The sequence below is a fragment of the Ptiloglossa arizonensis genome, chromosome 4 (assembly GCF_051014685.1).
Source record: "Ptiloglossa arizonensis isolate GNS036 chromosome 4, iyPtiAriz1_principal, whole genome shotgun sequence".
NCBI lineage: Eukaryota > Metazoa > Arthropoda > Insecta > Hymenoptera > Colletidae > Ptiloglossa > Ptiloglossa arizonensis.
This window is the reverse complement of record NC_135051.1, coordinates 11,846,888-11,870,554: the sequence shown is the minus strand read 5'-3', so window position 1 is coordinate 11,870,554 and position 23,667 is coordinate 11,846,888. Positions and strand designations below refer to the sequence as shown.

The 23,667-nt window shown below is 32.8% G+C and overlaps 1 protein-coding gene across 6 annotated transcripts in view; it reads left to right on the top strand.

Annotated features, from left to right (window-relative positions):
* LOC143145643 (cyclic nucleotide-gated channel alpha-3) overlaps nt 1-23,667 on the top strand; it is a 289,694-nt gene that overhangs the window by 142,672 nt on the left and 123,355 nt on the right. For all 6 annotated transcript variants that reach the window (XM_076309207.1, XM_076309209.1, XM_076309210.1 and 3 more), the window contains 2 exons: nt 10,994-11,274; nt 17,713-17,951. In XM_076309207.1, coding sequence (XP_076165322.1) covers nt 10,994-11,274; nt 17,713-17,951 — 520 coding nt within the window. The remainder of the gene's footprint in view (nt 1-10,993; nt 11,275-17,712; nt 17,952-23,667) is intronic.

Genomic DNA, 23,667 nt, shown 5'->3' with positions numbered 1-23,667 from the left:
GGTCAATCTCACAGAAATGTCACCGTTTTTTTTTATTTCTTTTTCTTTTACGTGGGGGAAATCTTCCAAAGATTGTTCCGTTCCTTTGCGGTGGAGTCGAAGGTGGTGTGGAGCCTACCAACTAAAACCCCCACGGTGATTATACTCAGTCGGCTGGCCAACCATGGGCTGAATCAGCCGTTGCTGTTATTGCAGTAATATGAACTGCCTGGTCTGGCTCTTGAGAACTTCAACCTCCTGTCCCACTGTGGCCTCGCCACACTCCTGGGACTCTGAGCGGATGTCGTAATAAGCCGTATGCGAGCAGGTGATACCGAGACCTGCCAGATCGATCTTCGACCTAGCTGTCGAAGGACACAACGTAAAAGACGCTCTGGACGACAATCTCCACCCTACGTCGTACTACCCACCTTTGGATCATGGATCGTTAGCCTACTCCAGCAGTCGAGTTTCCATAATACCGAAGACTCTCGAGTTCCAGTTCCTCGGCCTGGCTCTGTCGTTGTCTTCCTAACGATGGTGACTGTCGTCCTTAAACTCCTCATCGGTACATTTAAGGTTTCTCGATGAGACCATTTTTTCAATTTCCACCAGGGACGAGGCGATCCGCTACGCCGGTTCTTCGAGTGTCCCTCAATGAGGTTTCTCTTCTTTCTTCAACTCTAACTTCTTTCTTTCAGTCTCCATCCACCGACTTTCGACCTCGACCATGCTTACGTATTCGACCGTAGCAGCCGATCCCACCTTATTACCTTCCACGTTTGCATAACCTCCCGCGAATATAATCGAGGGAACTGTCTCTCACGGTCCGTTACAATGGCGGAGGATTTGTCTAGATCGACTTCAGACGCGCTTCCCGCAATCGCTGTCGAAGAAGGCTCTGGATTGAGGATTCTCACTCTGGCTTCTTCCATTCAACACCACCGACCTAATACCTTCTTTTTCTTCTCTACACATTCCTCATTCTTTTTCTACAATTCATAACATTACTACGAAGTAGGTCGAAAAACATGTCTACCAGGGCAGAGTTACCTTACTTGAGCCAGTCTTATACGCCGGGGATTCGGTAAGTATCTCAAAGTTTAGTTGCTGGGGTTTGCCCCCCCCCCCCCCCCCCAACCTAACACATTTGCACTGCTACATTGATGTAATGTGCAGGTCAATAACTATATTAGTATTTGTTTTATATATGATGGATATTTAATGGTACATTATCTGATAAAATTGATAAAATTTCACTTGACAGATTCGAATGCTTTTGTGTTATTAATCGTCCATCGAGAAAATATGATTCAATTAATCTTGGACATCTTATAATTAATACGAATCCCTGAGGACATCATTATCAAAATATCATGGAAGCGATTGATCAGTTCCAGATTAATTCTTTGAAATAAGAACGTATAAATTAGTTGCATTTTAATATTTAATACAAAATACAATATTGTAATATCTTATTGACAAATATTTAATTGTTAAACTGATATTACTTACTCGATAAAAATAATCATACTTTTAATCGATATATCTCAAATAAAAAAATGCTAAACTTTGTAAATTGTTTAAAAATGTAGTTACATCGAGAATAATTTATCGACCGCATAATCTGTTGGTTATTGGAATATGTGATCTACCACAGATTTGACTTTATCGGGATTTCCGTTATTCGAACAATAACTTCGGCGCAACGACTTTCAGATTTTTTAGTTTCTCGATCAGAATAAGCGAAAACACAAGTTGTCCACCATTTGAAAAGAATATTCGAAGCCGTGTAGTGTCAAAACAATGGTTGAAAGAATGGAGATGAAGATAAGACAATTGACGTTACCTTAAGTAATCGTTCATACGTATGCGTTCTCAAAATTGACGAGCACTTTGGTTACCAAGTTTGCTTTCAAGCCACTAAAACGTTAAACCTGTCTCTGACAATCTATATTTGTTGAATTTCCAATACCATCTAAAGATGATACAATAAAAATCATCTCTGGCAGCCATGTGTGTATGTGTGTGAATGTAATATCTTTCTAGAAAATTCTATTCTACGGATACCTGATATTTATTAAATAAAATACGAGTTTGTTTGTTATCACAACGAACTGCCATTCGCCGAACTCTGAAAGCATACTCCATATAGAACGCACGCAAAAGATATACCTTCCGAAATTTAATAAACTTCGATTCATTGATAAAATAGAAATATCGAGCTATTATTTAATCGCACGCGTAATCCAAAATTGCAATACTATTTTTGCAACAATATGGCATTTAGGGCTCGATTATTAAAAGCAACTAGCTTATACTTTCGTTATCACGAATACTATACTCTAGAATCTCTGCGTTCATATTCAAATAGGTTGAAAAACTTCTTATATTGATGTAGCTCAATAATTTGGTTCATTAACCCCCTGCCCTACAATTTGAATTTCGATAACACGAGTCATAATTAACAAGGTCGGTCACAACTCTCACTGTCCTCGTAAACGTTGAACTTTCTTTTCGAAGACACTGTGTAAGGGTTTTTTCTAATATTTTTAAGAAAATATATTTGCATACACGAATATGCTCAAGACTCACCCGTGGTTCTAACGTTTAGCCCAAATTCCTCACCACGTGTCTCACACGACATTGTCGGTGAAGAAGTTAAAGCTGCCAACGTGACGAATAGAAGTGCACTTCTACACTGAATGAACACTTCCATTGCAAATGCGTTTTTGAACACTCAATTTCTCGGTCGATCTGCTACTATCGTTGAATTATTCGACGAAAGTTGCAACCAAAAGGTAGATCTATTTTTCAATCCCTTTTCTCCACGTGACGTAAAAAATCCGTCTCACGAGAAGTTGCACGGTTACGCAAGTCTCCGTTATCAGTAATCGAGATTAGTTTGTTTAGTGGCCGTGGTTCTCCGCGTTCATGAAACATCGAGTGGAGATCTACAACCTCAGCTTGCAAGGATTCCCTTTGAGGAACTTTGTATAACTTGCATTCGCCGCAGAAACGAGGCTAGATTCGACTCGGCGCACCTGCCGGCAAACGTTTCTTTGGAAATTCCAAGAAGCGTTGATAATACAAGTACACTCCTCTACCTGTATGACGTGGCGATGCAGTGTTTCCTCCTTCTGTCACAGCACGATTTTCGTCGCTCGTTAGACTGTAGAGGACAGACATTGTCCAAGAACAAACTGTGTAACACTGGTAAATTGGAACCTGAAAGGAATGCGGGTTAGATTGATCAAAGCGAAATAAATCAGTCTACTTGTACAGAAATATAGAATAAGTTCGCATGTATTTTCGCTGTTGGTCAAATTGATCACATCTACTAATTGAGGTCTACATAGCGCGAGTCTCAGGAGCCTCAAAAGTCGAGACAAGTTTGAACTAATCAGCGTTGTACAGTATATGATTTTCGTACTATTCTGATGTTATCGCGTCAACGTTCTTTTGTTACAAGAACCCTAAATCATAGACCGGGTCTCTAGCAGAATTATTTTATAATCAAATGAAAAGATATAAAATAAAAAAGGGTTTTTTTAAGACAGTCGAAAACTTATTTCATTGTACAATTGATTTCTTGATACTCAACCCTCTCCCTCAATTCGAGGCAACATTGAGAGAAAGTTTCTTTGTGTTCTAAGATCATTTATTCTCTAAATAAACTATTAAAAAAATTTACCAGTAATTTCAGACGATGAATTCTGGGATGTATAATTTCTCTACTAGAAGAAAGAGAGTCAATGCCATGTAACACATGAAATTAGAATTGAATTTACGAAATACATTTATACACATGATTGTGTGCCATAGCAAGAAAGATACGAATGAACCGTGTCGATATTATTATCATTAGACATATTGCAAAAATAAAAAATGCGAAAATTTGGAATTAGAACTCTTTTCTACATTTTCTTTCCATCACTCTAATTATAGAACTTATATTTCACGTGTAGAAGTTTCCATTGTGTTGTTTAGCAAATTTTTATCGTATATTATATTTTTTGTTTTTCCTTTTTCTTCCTGACATTTTATTTTTCTTTACGAAATTAGAAAAGATATTGATTCATTCTCCTCTGAATTTCTGGAATATTACAATTCATTATAGACGCTATTAAATTAGCAAATGTATCTTTCTTCATGTGCCCACTCTTTTATTTTCTATTTTATAACGTAATTTTCGTGCCCAACGTACACGAACAATCGCGATATGATTCGATTAGTATCTTAATTTTCGAATTAGACCACTCTGTAATGATCTTCGTCGACCAAATATTGGGTGGAAATTGTCGCTTAACAGCAAAGTGATCGTCAAATTCAGTAAGATCGTGTTACGATGTGTCACAAAAGCGTCTAGACATGCTCTGAGCTCACGAACAGACACTTCAATATAGGTAGGTACCTACCACCTCGCGAGTAAACAATGTTTCCTGTTCGCTGCTCACTGTTCGTAGAAATGTCTACACTACTGACGAATATACATAGATTGCGAGCTATTGGCTAGTTGTTCGCTAACAACAGTATGGATCCAACATTAGAAAATGTTTCTCTCGCTTTAACAAGAAATGGAGTTTTTGAACACGATGGGACATCAGCATATTTGAGTGTTGAAGAAAGATACATTTTGAACGAACGATACGATTGTTGGAAGAAAATTGTAAGTGTATATCAAATTGTACACAGAGACTCGAGTTTTGAATTACATTTTTTAGTAATCTTAAATGTATATATTATCAATATGTTAACTAATAATTTAATTATGAAGTACACTTCATGTATATTTCGTATACATATATACAAAGTATTGCACTCTAAGCTATAAATTGATATATGTACTTCAAGATATTAGTTGCAAAATACGGAACATAAGATTGATAAAAATTGAAAACGTTAGTAAAATTATAGAAAATCTTGATATGGACATTTGGAGACGCACTAATTAACAGATTGAATATTCGTTCAGATGTTAAAAATATTTGGCAAAAGAAAGAATTTTCGAAATATTTCAACGTGGAATGTACTGTATTTTTAATAATAGTCCTCTGAGTATAATAATATGCTGCTTCACGAGTAAGTAATGCATAATCTACTCGTGATTAACTGTACGAAAGTTAAATAACTTTTACAAACTTTAAACCTTCAATTTCCCGAGCTTTAACTCAGTGTCTTCTGACTATGGTCATATCGTTAATAAATACTGCAAGCAAGAGCTACAACAATATTTTAAATAGGTTTGGACAGCTAGTAACGGAGTTCTATTCATCTTTATTAATATTCATTAAATGTCAAACTAAACTTATGGCAATCAGTATTTTTTCGGCAATAAAAACAAAAAAAACTACCTCGTCAAATCTTGACAAAGTCTGATTAAAGTGTTAGTAAAGGAAAGTTCAAGATCAGCAAATTTCAACTACTATAGTACTATTACGAAAATTGAGTACCAAGCTACAGAATGGTAAAGAACTTTTCGATTTTTGTTTCACTTGTTTTTGAATAAATTAATTATACATAAATTATTTATAAATAAACAGTATTACGATTGAATATGTAATTGTACATAAGAAAATATATTTCTGATATTTTTCTTATTCGTCTACTTGTTTTTGAAGTTCTTGCTTATTTTGTATATTTTATGTCAACGATATTGTTTACACCGTCCTGATTTTTAAAGACAATCATACCTCAAAACCTCGAAACTCGTCAAGAATTTCTGTTCGTATTCTTGAATGTTCCTATTCTTTTAAACATTCTTAGAACATTCAACAATATTAGAACGCCCATCATTACCTGCAAGTTTGTGTGAAATGACGAGAAATGGGGGTAGCTCAATAGTATTATATAGTGGAGAAGTCACTGACCTTGAGAAATCGATTGATTTTTATTAGACTATACAAAATATCTCTTTCATAAATAATTGACAAATCCAATTACTCTTGCTTCTTGTATGAAAACACTATTCTTCTACACAAGAACACACCTGACACATACATTCAATAAAAATGATTAAACTCATGGAAATATGTGTATTCGATTAAATTTGTAATATTCAAACCTTTCTATTTTATATACGTATCGTAGTATCGGAATTTTCGTTCTCAATCGAGCCTGCTTAGAAAGCAGACCTAGAATAAGATGCTTTTTGTTCTGCGTGCAAACAGACCTGCGCTAGGATAAACATTTTGGCGCCGACTCGTCGCCGGGTTTTCCAAAGGACGCGAGAGACCCTTTATAAGGGGTCGTGCAAGATAACCGAGCGTAAGAATGCGTGAGAGCGAAAGGAAATGCGTGTGGTCCGGAGAAAATGTAGAGTGTTTGAAAAGAGGAACAATTGAAATGGGTGAACGTAACCAGATGCTTGAAGTGAGAAAGGTCGAGGATTAGAATGAAAGGGAATGAATGCGTGTAAGAATATAGGGTACAAAAGAAGCGTATTTGAAAACAGCAGGGCAGTTGGAGTTGTAAAGCAGACACAGTAGTTGTGAAGACGCGTGTCGAAGACACTAAGAAGACTAGTTTAGTTTTATACGGAAATTCTTCGTCTATATAATTAATCTCTTAATAAATAAGTCTATATTTAGTACATAAAGAAGATTTTATACGTCCTACCGTAACAAAACTATCCCCACAGTGTATTAATTATTATGTTCCACTGAGAACACATTTTTAACAAAGTTCATGTTAATGTTAAGTATTCTTTCGAGTATCTTCCTGTCAAATTTGGTCAAGTTATAAATAATGGAATACCGATTTGAAATTCCCAAACTGCCGTTTTCGTTATATTATTAAACTTCTTAATTTAAGTTCCTTCATCAAAGCACTCCTTCAATTTTCGTACATCGCTTCTAAAATTTCGTTAGAAATATTGTCCATCAAACTTTTCCGAAGATATAGATATGTAACTTACCAGGAATTTTGTTCATAGTGCCGGTAGCATCCTTTTAATTTCTGAATTTTCATATTTTCTTTTGAGACGTTCAAATATCTATATTATCTACAAAATACAACTATTAATATATTTCGTTGCTAGACGTATTTCAGCTTTAATTATTTTCAAACGTTAGAGTTTCGTTCTTTATTGGTGAACGATGGAGTTTTTCTATTTCCTGAGCAGAGAAAATATCTTGCAACTTTAATACGCACAAATCGCCCTCGTTCCGTAGCAAATGGCGGTTCTCGTTAGGTCAGTCTAAAATTATATCTTCATTCGCTAAGCTCGCGGATAATACTTCTTTTTTGTTTGAAAGTACTAAGTTGATACGGATATAAGATGCTTACAGCGAGCTGCTGAGTTCAGGATGAAAAACGGATGTAGTAAGCCGGATATTGGAAATATGATGCTTTCGTCTTAAAAGTTTGAAACACAAACTGTGTGAATACAATCTTTAGGGAAGTTACTTGTTTTTGAGAGAACATGTCAAGAAAATATTGAAAGGAATGGATAAATGTAACGAAGCGGAGTGAAACTATAAAAGCGTTAATGAGTCTTGTCGTTGCGTTTAAGATAAGGTTTTCTAGGTTAACCTTATCGACGAGCCCGTTAGCAAAACCTGGACTGGTCAATTTTTATTTTCATAGTCTTTTATTTGTTACTTCACACTATCGGAACATGTAATTAACGTATTGAACTCTATAAATCATACTGATTTGAAATTTTTATTTAATATGGAAGCATTAATGACTTTATTTGTTATTGATGGTGCATTATTCATTGGATGATCTACCATCAGAAATCTGTATACATTTTTGAAAATTGGGAATCACTATTTCCATAAAATGGTTAAAGTTTACAAAGAAAAAAAATGAGCGCTGTATAAACTGATTGAACACAATATCGCACACATTATACATAAAACTCTGTATCTTACCGGATATGTATAAAAAATGAAGACGTTTTCGATAAAACTGTTACCAATGATGAGAAGTAGCTACACTGAGATAATCTCGATTTTAGAAAACGAAGATTAAATCTGAACCAAGTATTGATCTGAATCACATTATGCATAATATATCTCAAAGACAAAATTATCCGCGAGGTGCAAGCTTTTGCAAATAATTGCCAATACTTTCTTTAATGTTCATCATTTTCGAGATTTCAAAGCATACAAATTCGACTACGTACAATGAGGAGAAAAATTGAACAAATGCAAATACACTTTGAAAATGATAGTTTATTTATGTATTGTGACAGTATATGAAAAGAATTTGTTATATATATTAATGTACATTTCCTTTACTGTACGTGTAACAATTCTATTAGATCCAATTTATGTTTGATAATTACATTTATTAATTTTCTTTTTGTGTCTCAATTTTACATCATCCCAAAAAGTATTAGACTTTGCACACTTTCTACCATCTCTGTGATGTTCGAAAAATATATTACTATCTTCAATTGGCATATTCTCTACAATTTTGGGTAATTTCATATTCAAAATTTCTGATTCGTTCTTGCATTAATACAACTAGACGATCCTATACCATATACTAGTACTGTAAAACAATTCCACAGCATAAGGGATCAACCATCAAATTTTACAGTTCCTTTTGTGTGTCGTTTCTGTAAGAATTCACCTTTTAAAATCCAGGGCTACTGACATCCATCAGATAAAACTCTATTAATTTTAAATTCGTTTGATCATACAATGCATCTCCAATTATCTACTGTTCAATACCTTTTTTTTTTTTTTTTTTAGCAAAAGCTAAACGGGTTTTAATGTTCTTTTTCAGACAGTATCGGTTTTTTTTCTATCATCCTGAAATTCATTTCTTTGGGAGCTCATCAGCTACACTGTACATCTCCATACATTTTTTAGTCAGATAATTTCCCTGTCATTACTGCTGACTTTGCTACGTTTGTAGACACGAAACGTAAGAGTCTCCTCTCATTTTTTGTGACAATATCATCGGTTTTCTTGCAGAAGATCCAGAAATATTGCCATAATATGGCGCAGAATTTTTCAGTATTGAAACAAAATCTATCTATCCATAAGAAATCAGCTTAATAAAAGTTTCAAATATATTATATAATACAATACTTAATAAAAAGATTTTTATATCAAAATGTCCGACATCAATTATGCTACCTTCGCACTGAAACATTGCACACCCGGTAATAAGAAAGCGACCTACTTTAAAGTCAGACAAGTGAAAGAATCGAATTGGGAAATCTCCTCCCAGTTGCCCTATTGAGGGGAGCTCTTACTACCTCGGCCGGCAGTTTGGATGCTCAGAGAATGACAGCATTCAATGAATGTGATGGGATCGAGACTCTACGGCCTCTCGACCCTTTTACTTTTTTTCTTTCAGGTGGAGAAAATCTTCCAAAGACTCTATCGACCCTTTGAGGAGAGGGTAGGTGGTGTGGGATTTTCTCCGCACCCGGAGATGTTGGATGCGAAAAACCTACCCATTGAAACCCCTACAGTAACCATACTTGTAGGATTTGGAGGTAGGGTGGCAGTATAACATCTGGTGCCCTCCTTCCTACCCATACAGCACGATGCCCGCGCGCGTTCCATGTCTTTTGTGGCGAGTTTCTAGAGTGTGATAATAAAGGAAAAGGAGGGAGTCAAAATGGAAAAGGAAAGGAAAAGCGTTTCATCCTGGGCTTGCTAGTGAACTCATAAGTAAAACGTTCTAGCAAGTCCTGTCTCATACGTCAAAAGATTAAAAGATCGTATATATATTAATTGGAGGTGGTGCGGGAACTTGCGGGAAACGATCAGCAGTCGATGTCCCTCTGGTGGCAAGTATGGGAGTTGCCATCGCGCTTTTATAACCTCTGTTTTCATGTCACGGAGACGGGATGGCCTACAGCGTGGCAGTGCCATGCTTTCTTTTTTATTCCAAACACAACAACCCGCGTGTTCCGCAGATGGTTTAATTTTAGGGGAGGAACCAGTCCTTTATCCGAAATAGGCAGCGTGATGCGTGAGGCGACTGCTTTCACTGCATTACATTACAGTTTTTCTTACTATCGAGCATGGCGCTCGCCACGCTCGGTAATGAGAGGTACTATTAGGAAACGAGAAGATGAAATTGTACCCAGAAGCTAAACGACCCAAGGAGCAAGGAAAATCGGTCACACGCTTCACCTAGCCCCTTCCACCTTTCAGATTCTAGATTATTATTGGTTAAGTCGAACACGTCTTCTGCTTATCACATAACAAAGAAAGCAAATGAAACAAAATGCGACAGAGTGAGATACAACAACAGTGAATAACATTGATGTAGACATAAGAGTCGTTTAGAAAACAAACTTGATCTTCACCTTACAAAAATTCAAGTCGCATAAAACAATGTATTCTTCCAAACTATTCAATCTTTATCCGAAATATTTTTCGATATCGCTAACAATTTAGAAAAATTATACGTGGATACGTTACACGTACAGTGTATAACCGTTTGTTTATTGCAATATTGAAATGTATTCCAGTAGTCTTTTCTAAATATTGTTAGAATCATTTTTAATTTACATTTGATACAAATATTAAAAAGTGGACGAGTCAGAGTTCATTATTTCTTGCTATTTAAAAACAATATCGCTTCTATTAACTCTAACATATTGATGTTCACAACATGCAGATGACAACAAAAACACAGTACTCGGCTAATCTCCCCTCTTTTCTTTCATAAAAACCGGGAAGAAAAGAAATACAGGCTTTCGCGGATGGAACATGATCCATCAACCAGGAATGACACCCACCTTTGTCTCTCGTCCCAAAAATTCTAAAGAACTGACAGTCATTCTCCGTGTCCATCATCTTCGTTGTAATCTATGCCACTCAGTTGGCACAGCATCCTTGCTAATTATTACATCGTCCGTTAACTCTTGAAATTCGACGCCCGGCATCGATCTCTGCCCGTTATACGATGTTTAACGGTGCCTGATACCCTTCGCATAACACTCGACCGATAGCGGATCGATTGGTTCGTGTTGCCAGCCCCTCCTGTTTGTTAAGAGCGACGAAAAGGATAAAAATGCCTCTGTTTGACATTGCAGGTGTTATCACATCGTCCAGCGGCGGTGGTGCGAGAGATCGGTTCAGCGGTGGCTCTATTTCTGGTCTGAGCTGCGGGGGTGAGAAGCACCGTGATGACAAGCAAGGAAGAGCCGTTGATGGCAAGTCAGGGGCCAGAAGAGAAAGAGAAGATGACACAAAAAGCGTGGACAACATATCTAGGAGTGCTATACCTTCCAGGCAAAGTCTTTTGGAACTAGTCAGCGGTAAATGCATGAGTCGTCACACGCCTACGCATCATTATTATCATCAACAACAGCAGGTCAGTTTATTTCAATGTCTCGGTATATCAGAACGATAATGGCAACAAAATTTAGTGGACTTGACTTTGCAGATTTAACAGATACGTATTTCTTAGCTAATTACAAGAATAGAATTTATCACTACGAGTAAACTTTAATACAGTTACGTGCAATATTTGTTTATTTTTCTTTGAAACCAAATGCAATTATCATGTGTAGTAATATTTTTAACGAGTACTCCTCGGTACGTACATAAGAAAATGCATTCTTTTTAAATTTCACCGACGTTTAATATCTAGAATTTTCCTCTTTAAATTTAATGACTGCCTGCAAACTTAAGAATATTTTTCACTGAATGGTCAACCTTACTCGGTATATCCAGCCATGAATGTTGTAAATCCTTAAAAAATACAGTTTTATTCGATCATTTTATGATTTATATCGATTTATCCAGTATGGTCTACAAGTTTTCTGTCGTGTTCAAATCAAGGCTTTATGTTCATCGTTCCTTTGATTTAAAACATAAGAGGGTTGTTGCATTAGAAGACTACGTCACATTTTAATTTCATTGAAGTTTCAGAACATCGAATGTATAGAGCGATTAATTCGTTCGAATTGGCCCCATTTCTCTCTATTAAACTGATTTAATCTTATTGGATTAGTTGTCATATGCAATAAATCGCCGTATTTGTATAAGTTGATCGAATAATTTTGTTTTCGAAAACGTGTTTTCAAATTTAATCCCATATGAACAAATTTTATTAATATATTTTGCTCAACGTTTAAAAACGTATCTTATGGTTACAAATAAAACGTTCGAATATCCTATGAAGAAACAAATAAACTTATTTTCCAAATCGGCCAGTGAATTTTCTGTTGTAACAATTTTTTCAAATAGAAAAAAAAACAGAAAAATATTTGACCTACCACATTTGTAAATAACGAGCAAGAATAGTTAAAAAACGGTATAAAGATTTCTATTACTTGAAACGGTAACAATAATGTTGTACATTCCTGATTAAATTAATTTTAGGAAACAATAATAGTGTTTTCTATATTATATAGATAGATAATAAAAGAATCACATTCTATATTATATAAATTGAGCTTATTTTACTCGAAATATGCATTAATACATATACTAACTAGTATTTTTACAAGTTCCACATTCTTTTATGTTACTATTCTCTTATAATTAATATGTACTATACATATAATGAGAATGACATATAACTCGATTAAGATAAAAAATACAACTTAAAAGTAACGATTATATATCACCAAATTTTCTGTGTTAATTCACCTGTTGTTATGATAAAAATATAATTTTCTTTGGTATTTGTTGTCACTAAAAATCTCAAGTTTGAAAAATTCTTTCAGTCTTATTATATTGTAAATAAGCAATATTTTATAAACTTCAATACCCTTTTCATTAACCTTAATCTCATATATAAATGTATCTCATTTAAGAGAATTTCCAATGAAAGAACGTTATTTATTAAATTCATTATGGTTTTAATCACGGATTGAAACGCTACTGAAAATGACTATTTCGAACTGTTATATTAATTTCGGTTCTGACTGAAACAGTTATGAAGAACCAAAATGATTTGATAGCAGTTATGAGAAATGAAGGTTCTGACTTATATCGGTTTCGGTTCAATTTTATTTCGGTTCTATTATTAACAGATGTGTACATATCGGTTCTACGTCCTGTCCTCTTTTCGTCTTTCAATTTATTTCTTTCTGTATTGACCGAAGTATCGAAATGAAAGATCGATGATCGAGAGGAAAGCTCCGCAATAAAAAATGTATAAATAAACGAATTATAGGCAGAACGTTACTTTTAGTTATGTTCTAAAGTTAGTGACGAGCATTTCATTGGAAGACAAAACGAAAATAGTGTTTTCATCCAAGAACCATTTCAACTTTAAACTAATTGTAAGTGTCAAATTAATTATAGTTCACAATAGTTATTAGTGATACTAATTAATAGTTAATAGCTATTAGTAATAACTTTTTAATAATTAAGTATTAGTAAATAATTATTTCATTATTGTTAATTAATAGTTATTAATGATAACTCTTTAAAGCTATTAACACAATGAGCCTCAAAAAGTGTAACATATTTTGGAATGTGCAGCGATGATATTAAAATGTGTTGTGCAATCGGAAGCTATTCTGCAACTATATCGGTATGTAAGTACATGCATTTATTCTGCTTAAATTCTTAATTTGTAATTTTTATTCTTTATCCGATTATAAATTCATTATTTCAGGATCAACATACTAATTTGTAAAAACATTTAGAAATGCATCACTTGAATAAATTCTCATTAGTAATGATAAAAAGAGCTGAAGAAAATAATCGCTCGAGTGAACAATATAATGTGAATTTTAGAGAGACAGATGTTAATTTGATCAACGCGACGCGTGTATAGGATTATACAATGGTCATGATTCACGGACGGCCATTTTCGTTAATAAATGATAAAACATTTGAGATATTAGTACGGTACCCAGCAAACAAACAAAATTAATGCACACAACGTACGCGATGCAATTGCAGTAAAAGAATGGTCAACAATAGGTAATATAAAAGTAGAAATAAGCGAAATTAAAAATGAACATGTTTAAAAATTGATACTGTGACTTGTATGGGTCTCTGTTTCTATACATTAATGTGCAGTTTGTTAAAATTAAAAAATATACAAATACGTATATTACGCAAGGAGAACCGTTTAGTAAACATAATTCTGAATATTTAAAAGAAACAATATTAAATGTGTGAGACACGTATTATCTATAACCATAGACAATGCAGCAAATGTGTTGAAAACTATAAATATTCTAGATGAGTACGAAAATAATATTGATGATGATGAGACTAATCAACAATCATAATTTATAGTACAACTGGCACGGCAATGCCAGATATATTATGCAAATATTAATTTTTATAAATTAACATTTCTTCTGATTTAACAATTTTAAAGGGTATTCCAACGTGCAGCACACACATTTCAGTTAGTAATGAATAATCTGTTGAAAGAAAAAAAACTATAGGAAATTGTAGAAAAAGTTAAACAGATTGTAAGAAAATTGCAAACGCCACTTTTAAAGACAGCCTTACAAACACTGTGTAGAAAACATATTATAGTAAATTGTAATACAAGATGGCATTCCATTGTTGAAGTGTTACAATGATTACTCAAAGATATTTAAAACATAGCAATAAACTAGACGATAAAGATTTAAAATTAATATCGGTAATATGATCGAAGATTGGAGCCCTATATAATATCTTAAGATTGTTTACAGAGCAAACAATTGTTAGTTTGACATCTATACGAAATATGGCAACGATGTTTAATAGAGATAAATAAAGTAAAGACAGAATTCACGGATATATTAATAGGTAATATAAAGAAAAAAAAACATATATTATTTGATATTAACATGTATTTGGCATTTATAGTGATAAATGAAAGTATTTGAACACTTACCATAGAATACTTTAATATATATAATACGTGTGATATATGAAACTTTTTAAAACATAAGTAAATGCAACTATCAAGATTTCGTAGGTGCAGTTTAAAGTAAATCCACAAATACATATAAGAGTTATAAAACATGTATTACAAATATGCATTTCGCCAAGGCCACTAAAATATTTGAACAGTTCATTTTTGATACGTTGATAAGTATTAATAATTAGTAGATCAGACCTACGATATAATGTAATAATGAACGAATAAATTGATGTTACGAAAAAGTGTCTTTTAAATGTATGTGCTAAATAGGAATTAATTAATATTCTACAAGAAGAAGCAAGAAAGATTAATAACGAAATAAATCAAGATATATCTGTTGAAGGGGAAAATGAAGATGAATTCGTAAAAGTTATAAAAAGTGCAGAAGAATATACGACTGTGCTCGATCAAGAAGTAGCTTTCTCCTCAATATTATCTTCTTCAATTGAAAAGGAAATTGATGATTTTGTATAACAAAGTTACTGGTCAGCCTCTACTGACATTTTAAACTTTTGAGGTAACAGATAACGATGAAAATTACAGAAATTAGCAAATATTATTCTAAGTATTGCAAATACGCAGGTTAGCGTCGAAAGACTATTTTCAGCATTAAAGTTCATTTTATCCTTACATCGCTCGAAGTTAGGTTCTAATATTATTGGCTATCTACTGATTGTGCGTTTAAATTATTATAAAGTTGATGACAAGTGATAACTATGTTTAAGATTAACAATTAAGAAATGATTAAGATTTACTTATTTACCATTACCCGATCAATATATACTACATATTAAATGCATATATGTATAATAATTGTTACATAACCGTTACGAAACCATTGCAGAATCGATATAGATTAAACCTGTTTTCCTTCATAATTGTTTCAAAATGATTTCGGTTCGTATGATTGTGTAAAAAATTGAAACTGATAACATAACTGTTTTCTTCTCTTGGTTTCAATTGACATCGTTTATAATACACATGAAAATGATCGTTATGATATTTATGTGAAATTGCGCTGCTACAGCACATGCGGTGCTCCACGATAATCCGAAACTGGGAACGAGTAAATGAAATTTAAACCGAAACGGTATTTCCATCACTTGAATAACTTGCTTATATTTGTTGATAGAAACAATGCATTAGACCATTTCCGTGTTTTCAATGAGCGCATAATTTCATACAAATAATTCTTTTGTAAATAATTTGCGAATCAAAACCCTATTTAAAAAATAAAGTTTTCACACGTTTTATTTAATATATTCTGCAATGGTACTTCACATTTGTCTTCCGTGCAGTTAATTCCATTCGGATAAAATTCTTTTTTGTTTGTAACATTTTATCATATGAAGGATACAAATAATGTCTATGCTTAAGGATCAATGTACACAGCTTTTTATATACTTATTTTGATCAATTAAGTAATATTATTCAAGTTATTGCTTCCTCGATTGACAGTTTGACGTTTCAGATGACGTTTTCCACTTACAGAAGATTTGTTTAGATATACCGATGCAGATGTAGTGTATTCTTTTAATAATTTCACAGTATGTGTCTGGCCTTCTTCTCTAAGTTTCATTTCGGCTGCATAAATTATCTCCATAGACGAATAAAGTTGACGAAGTTTTTCCATTTTTCTCAGTTTCACGATGTTGGAAGAATCTTGAAAGCATTTTGCTGGGCGTCCTTTTGTTGTTCAAGGTCCAGGTATATCGCTGAAATTCACAATTTCTTAAAAAAAGGTACCTGTGATCTATGATATGAATTTCAACGTTTGTTTACTTCTCGTTGGATTTCTATTTGAATAGACAAATGCACTTACAGCATTAATAATACGTTTTTGATATAGTAAGTATATTAAGTTTTAAACAAAATTAAAAAACAATAGGAGATTATGCATACGATCCACGACATTTTTCAAGAACAAACAAAAATTGTCTTTATACGTTTAAATAATTAAATTAAAAATTAACCGATAAGAATTTTGAAGTGGAGGGAGCAATAACCATAGACTTGGTGTAAATTAATTTGTACAATTATTAATACAAAGATGAATATAACGGATATATTACTAAGATGGATGTTATTTTAAATTATTTTTTTAAGTTTGCGAATACTTTTCTATTTTTCTGTCACAAGAAGTATACATTGATACAGTTAGGCACAATGTTTTCAACAATACAAATTTTTATATTTAATACATTACATTAACATTTAATACGTTACATTAGAATTATTTTCCAAATCAAACATACCGACACTATGTAAGTTTAAAATAATAAACAATTCTTTGAATAATGAACCATCCGCGACCTGTATGTATAATATTCTATAATTATAATTTCTTTCCAACACACAATTGTCTTTGATTTCCCTATCTCCATTATTATCCTTCTACTGTGTTTAAATTAAATGTTATTTATTTCCCACAGCACTTTCCATTGACGCATTCATTGTTCAAAAGAAACTGTAACGAATAAAAGCAATTCCAGTAGTAAAATTTTATGTTGCAACTTCCTCTTCCGGCATACAAAAAATAAAAAAGTGCATATCCTGAACATACAAAAGAACAAACATTCCTTTCCGTAAAAATGAAGCAAAAATTATTTCTTAACCAAATAAATTGTCCGTGTTTACTTTACGGAATGATTGCTCGAAGCTTCTTTTACACAACTCATTTCATTCTGATGTATCATCTCAGTCGTTTGCTGGTACAAACGATCTTCGATAATGACCCTCTTTTTACTCCTAGTACTCGCGTTAGCAATTCTAGCATTCTATCGTTAAATTATCACGAATCTAGCAGAAAATAACCCTGCCAGTGAAACGAATCAGTATCCAATGTACTCGCCATAAATTCAGATAGACGCGTCAAGGATGTATCGACTAACAAAAATTCGTAAACTGAAACTGTTGGTGCAGGTGTACTCTGTGTCGCAGCGATACTTCAGCTCGTCTCGCGACTCGCTTCAGGGGGCTTATGTCAATCGAGGGGCAAGCGAGCTCGACCTAAGCCGCAAGCCGAAGAGGAGGGACCATCTGAGGAGCAGATTCAAGTTGCCGTACACAGTTACGCTGACGCCATCTCGCGACCAGTCGCACCTGCACACACCGGCGTCTGTCAATCACCTCAGCAACAGCAGCTGCAACGGCACCGAAACGTAAGTATGCAATCGATTACAGGCGTTGTGAAGCTGGTGATCGAGCTTCGTGTCTTTGGATGAGATACGGTTCTCGATCCAAGTAATAGCCAAACATTGCGACTGAAGTGCATGTGAGCAAAATCCTCCAAGAGGTTTCATACAGTTAATTTCAAATTCTTCGAAGTCTTTATAGGGAAATATCAGGTTATAAATGAAATATTATGAAAAGTAAAGTTAGAACAGTATTTTTTGTTATTTTTTATAGTAATATAATCGAACATTGTTTCGTACAGTTAATTTAAAAATCTTCGAAGTCTTTATAGGGAAATATCAGGTTAGGGTATACTAAATGAAATATTATGAAAAGTAAAGTTAGAACAGTATTTTTTGTTATTTTTTATAGTAATATAATCGAACATTGTTTCATACAGTTAATTTAAAAATCTTCGAAGTCTTTATAGGGAAATATCAGGTTAGGGTATACTAAATGAAATATTATGAAAGGTAAATTTAGAACAGTATTTTTTGTTATTTTTTATAGTAATATAATCGAACATTGTTTCGTACAGTTAATTTAAAATTCTTCGAAGTCTTTATAGGGAAATATCAGGTTAGGGTATACTAAATGAAATATTATGAAAGGTAAAGTTAGAACAGCATTTTTTGTTATTTTTTGTAGTAATATAATCGAACATTGTTTCATACAGTTAATTTAAAAATCTTCGAAGTCTTTATAGGGAAATATCAGGTTAGGGTATACTAAATGAAATATTATGAAAGGTAAAGTTAGAACAGTATTTTTTGTTATTTTTTATAGTAATATAATCGAACATTGTTTCATACAGTTAATTTAAAAATCTTCGAAGTCTTTATAGGGAAATATCAGGTTAGGGTATACTAAATGAAATATTATGAAAGGTAAAGTTAGAACAGTATTTTTTGTTATTTTTTATAGTAATATAATCGAACATTGTTTCAGACAGTTAATTTAAAAATCTTCGAAGTCTTTATAGGGAAATATCAGGTTAGGGTATACTAAATGAAATATTATGAAAAGTAAAGTCAGAACAGTATTTTTTGTTATTTTTTATAGTAATATAATCGAACATTGTTTCATACAGTTAATTTAAAAATCTTCGTAGTCTTTATAGGGAAATATCAGGTTAAGATATACTAAATGAAATATTATGAAAAGTAAAGTTAGAACAGAATTTTTTGTTATTTTTTATAGTAATATAATCGAATATATAAGAAAATGTACAGAAGCAAAGGCGTTTCGAGTATTGGGAATTAAATGGAATTTATTTATTGCAAAATTGTACGCATTTATTGGACTTCTGTATGCATGCGGCAAACGTGAGTCTAAAAATGTAGATATATCATATCTATAGAACGAACAGTGGGATCCATTATTTTTCTCAAATATTATGAGTAGAAATAGCTTTGCAGAAATTATACGGTTTATTCGGTTTGATAAGAGAAATCAACGATTTCAACGTCTAAAAACCGATAAATTCGCTTTGATTTCTGAAGTTTTGAAGAACAAAAGCTAACATCCGATATAAATAACAAATATATAATAAAAAAATTTCCAAATTTGGGAATAAATGAAAGGAGAACATTCAGTTCTGCTTGGGGAGTTTGTTACGTTGAAATTAATAAAACCGTGTACAGGCTGTGGAAGGAATATAATTATGGACAATTTTTTTAGAAGTGTATTTATTATTTGCGACTAAACTTTTAGAGAAAAAAATTAGAATCGTTGGAACGATTCGCAAAAATAGAAAGGAACTACCAAAATTTGCGAGACAAGAAAAAGACAATATGTTTCACAAAAAACTTATACCGCTCAAATAATTGTACTCTGATAATTTACAAAGCTAAAGCCAATAAAAGAGTACTGGTACTTAGTTCAATGCATACATCCGTAAAATTGAAAAAAATAGTGTTCGTATACCAGAAACAATTAGACTATACAATAGCACCAAATTCGGTGTAGATGTAAACGAACAAATGACGAAAAAATATACTGTAAAGTCCAAATCTCAGAGGTGGCCTCTTCAGGTATTTTTCAATACCCTAAACGTAGCCGGGACAAATGCATGGATTTTATGTAAAGAAGCCACAGAAGGTATTTCCAGGCAAGAATTTTTATTTCAACTGGGACAAGAACTTGCCACTGAATATCAAGAACAACGAAACAAAATAGCAAAAATAGTTACAGATATAAATACAGGTACATCCAAAAAGGAAAATTTGCCACATAAGATATTGCAAAGACAATAAAACTGACTAAAACAAAATCTGTCCAAAATGTAAGAAATATATATGTGGAAAATGAGTAATGGAAAAGCCTATAATTCGTAAAATATGCGCTGAAAAAAAATAAAATATATATAATTCATGTTTAAATTAAAGAAACTATGTTCTTTACTATCAAATTAGTTATCAAGTTATAAATGTAAACTTTACACTTCAACAATACAAAACAACTTTAAGTTCAATAGTTATGTTATTTGCGAAATTTAACAGCAAAACATGTATTATTTTTTAAAGGAATATCCCAAGTTTGACATCTAATCGAAACATTTTGCAGAAATTTGTAGCTTTGCATGATATTTATATTTAAAATAACAATCAGTAGAAACTGGTGCTCTTCGCGAATGATGTTGAAATTACTCATCAGTTTTCATTAATTTTCTTAAATTTATAGTACTAAAAACTTAAAACACGACATATTGTTCATAAAATGCCACATTTTCAAATCAGCAAATAGCAACAAGTTATAAATTTAAGAAAATATTTTTCTTAATAATAGGAGCATACTTATTTAAATGGTATCCGTTATTGTTATTGATTAGTATATTTCAGAACGTGTAAATGACGCGTACTTCGGTAGGTTATTCTAACTTAAAGGTGAAGGCTGCAAAACCCTTGGGCCTTTTATCCGCGATGCAACGCAATCCCGCGGAGGGCATAAATTATGGCACGCTCAAGTGTTTGCGTTTTCTCTTCTTGAAGCCCAGAGTAACATAAATCAGATCTCCACTTCGAACGTGTGAGGTTCAAATTTTTTGAAAACCATGTTGAATCGAGCGAAATTACTGCCACGCATTACATATTCAATTTTCACTTTATTCACTATGCATATTTTTAGTTTTGTACAATTTTTATTATCATTGAATTAAGGTTTAAATTGGAGGAATTAATGAATCGTTCATAGAATCATTGTATAATATTTTGATACAATATTTGATACAATATTAACTATGCAGCTTTTAAACATTACTGCATAAATACAGCAAAACTTTATGTATCTTTGTATTCATGATATTATTCGCTAACGTGGTACATGCAGACACCACTGTGACAAAAAATAGTATTATACTTATAAGAAGTTAAAAATTTGACTTTAGTTCATGTTTTTGCGGATTCAAAGTATAGTATTCAGTCAGTTTGAGATCAAAATTGCTACCTATTCCGCTTTCAACTGAATTGACGATTTAGATTTTGTCACTAGAATACGGAAATTATCATACTTGCAACGTAGTAATTCAAAAACAACAATTCTAATACAGTTAAACTTTAATAGTTGCAGAAAAATGTCTGCAAGTATCACGATCTGTGGAATTATCAAGGAAATCGATTTAACAAAAACGAAACTTATCAATATATTAATAATTTATTTCCACCTGAAAACGCGGCAATCATTGCCAAGTGAATCTATATTTGACTAGTAAAATAGTAACAAATATCAGTCACTATAAATCAAAGCACAGTACCTTACAGTTTGTTATGCAACTGTTTGATCCTACAACATCGAATGTTTGCTCAATCTCATGACGCATGCATTTGACATTCTCTGGCCCATGTGTATTCGAAGTTATATATTCACAGTTAAAAGTTAGTATGTACCGCTAGACACATATTTACTGGTAGGTATTTCCTGTCGTCAAACACAGTATACGACTACAAACTACAAAAATCACAGCGGTTTGTTGTACGCTTGCTATTGTATATCGTGCGGATCTCTGTATATCCAAGCATTGTATGTTCCGTGCTAGAGACACTAGGATGGATATAACGCACATACAAAACAAAGTTGTTTCACTCGCGCAGCTCTGAGAGAAGTTTCTGTTTATCTGGCTGCGTTAAACTAGTTAGAAGTTGAACGCTTGCATGTCGTAACTGAAGGTCGGCATAACTCAAATGGTTGAATGTCTCACAAAATTCGCCGCCTGAAATTGCTTTGATGTAAGCAGAAAACCGTACGGGTAATTTAGCAAGAATAAAGTTAGTAACAACGAGAAATAAGTGTTGCAAAGCAGTACCAAGTTGTTGTATAAATTCTGTGTCAATACGTTATCAGATATAATGTAAAACAGTCGTGTAAGATGTTATATACATTTCAGAAGATAACAGAAGGAAATAATTAAAGTAACAAAAGGTTACTTAGTTGTTTAACCCCTTCGATGTTATTTATTTCATTGACACAAAAATAATACAATGCATCATAATTGTAGCTTTCATTGTATAACACGGAAAACAACTTTACAAAAGTATTTGTATTATACTTATTTTGTATAATAGAGAATCAATATTATTGTAATTAATATCTTGTAATACCTTCATTGCAGAAAAGGACCTTATTGAAAACCGTTGAATATCCACCCTTGGATTTGCTTTTAATTTTGCACATTTTTAGATCTATGCGACCGTCATTAATTTCGGTTGTAAATGATTTTTTGAAAAAGTCAAAGTAAAAAATCAAATTGAACGCTATACAACTTGTCGTAACTTGTAAACTCAACATTTTTCTTACATCAGTCTTATGTGATCTGAAAAAACAATAAACAAGGTACAATGGAGATGGTTTTTCGTCAAAATTTTGAGAGTGTATATTTTGTTATAATTACATATGAATTTTTTCTGATCAAATAAATAAGAAAAAAGAATATAACTCATGTAAACTAGCATTAACCTTAACAATTATACATATACAATTCTTTGATATTTATTAGTCAGAATCACATTAAAATACTATTGTATCATACTGCAGGGATTTCCTGGAATAAAAGTTTAATAAATGCTTGAAATTAGACATTGACGATCGAACATTTCCATTTTTGTAAAAGTATGAAACTAGTAGCTATTTGTATTTAACCTGTCGAATTTGTACAAAAAACTTTTATTAACAGGTTATAGTTGAAATATTTTTTGTAAAACATCAAATAGAAATATTGTTAATTAACACAACTCATTCAAGAGATGAACACCGCAATAAAAATACCACATTTTACAATATACCAAACAAACTACCCTCAAGGTAAAGCTCACAGTGGAACGAAAGTGGCTATCGCAATCAAGAACGAAATATCACACGATCAATATTCCGGGGAGAAAAAAATATATCTAGAGCTAAGAGCAATTATGATTCTAACGGACAGAGGAAAAGTGATAGTTTGCTCGGTATGTGTACCACCTAAAATTAAACTCAACTTGGGATACACTCGTTCAAGCATTAGAAACCAAATTTTTAATATCCAGTGACTTTAACACTAAACACTATGCATGGGATTTCCAAGTAACCACACCTAAAAGAAAGACGCTCGACAACGATATAAAAAAAATCACGCCTTCATATTCTTTCAAGTTACGAGCCAATATACTGACCTTATATTATAATTCCTCAAAACATCAACTTTGACATTTCTAAAGAAATAGATTTAAAAAA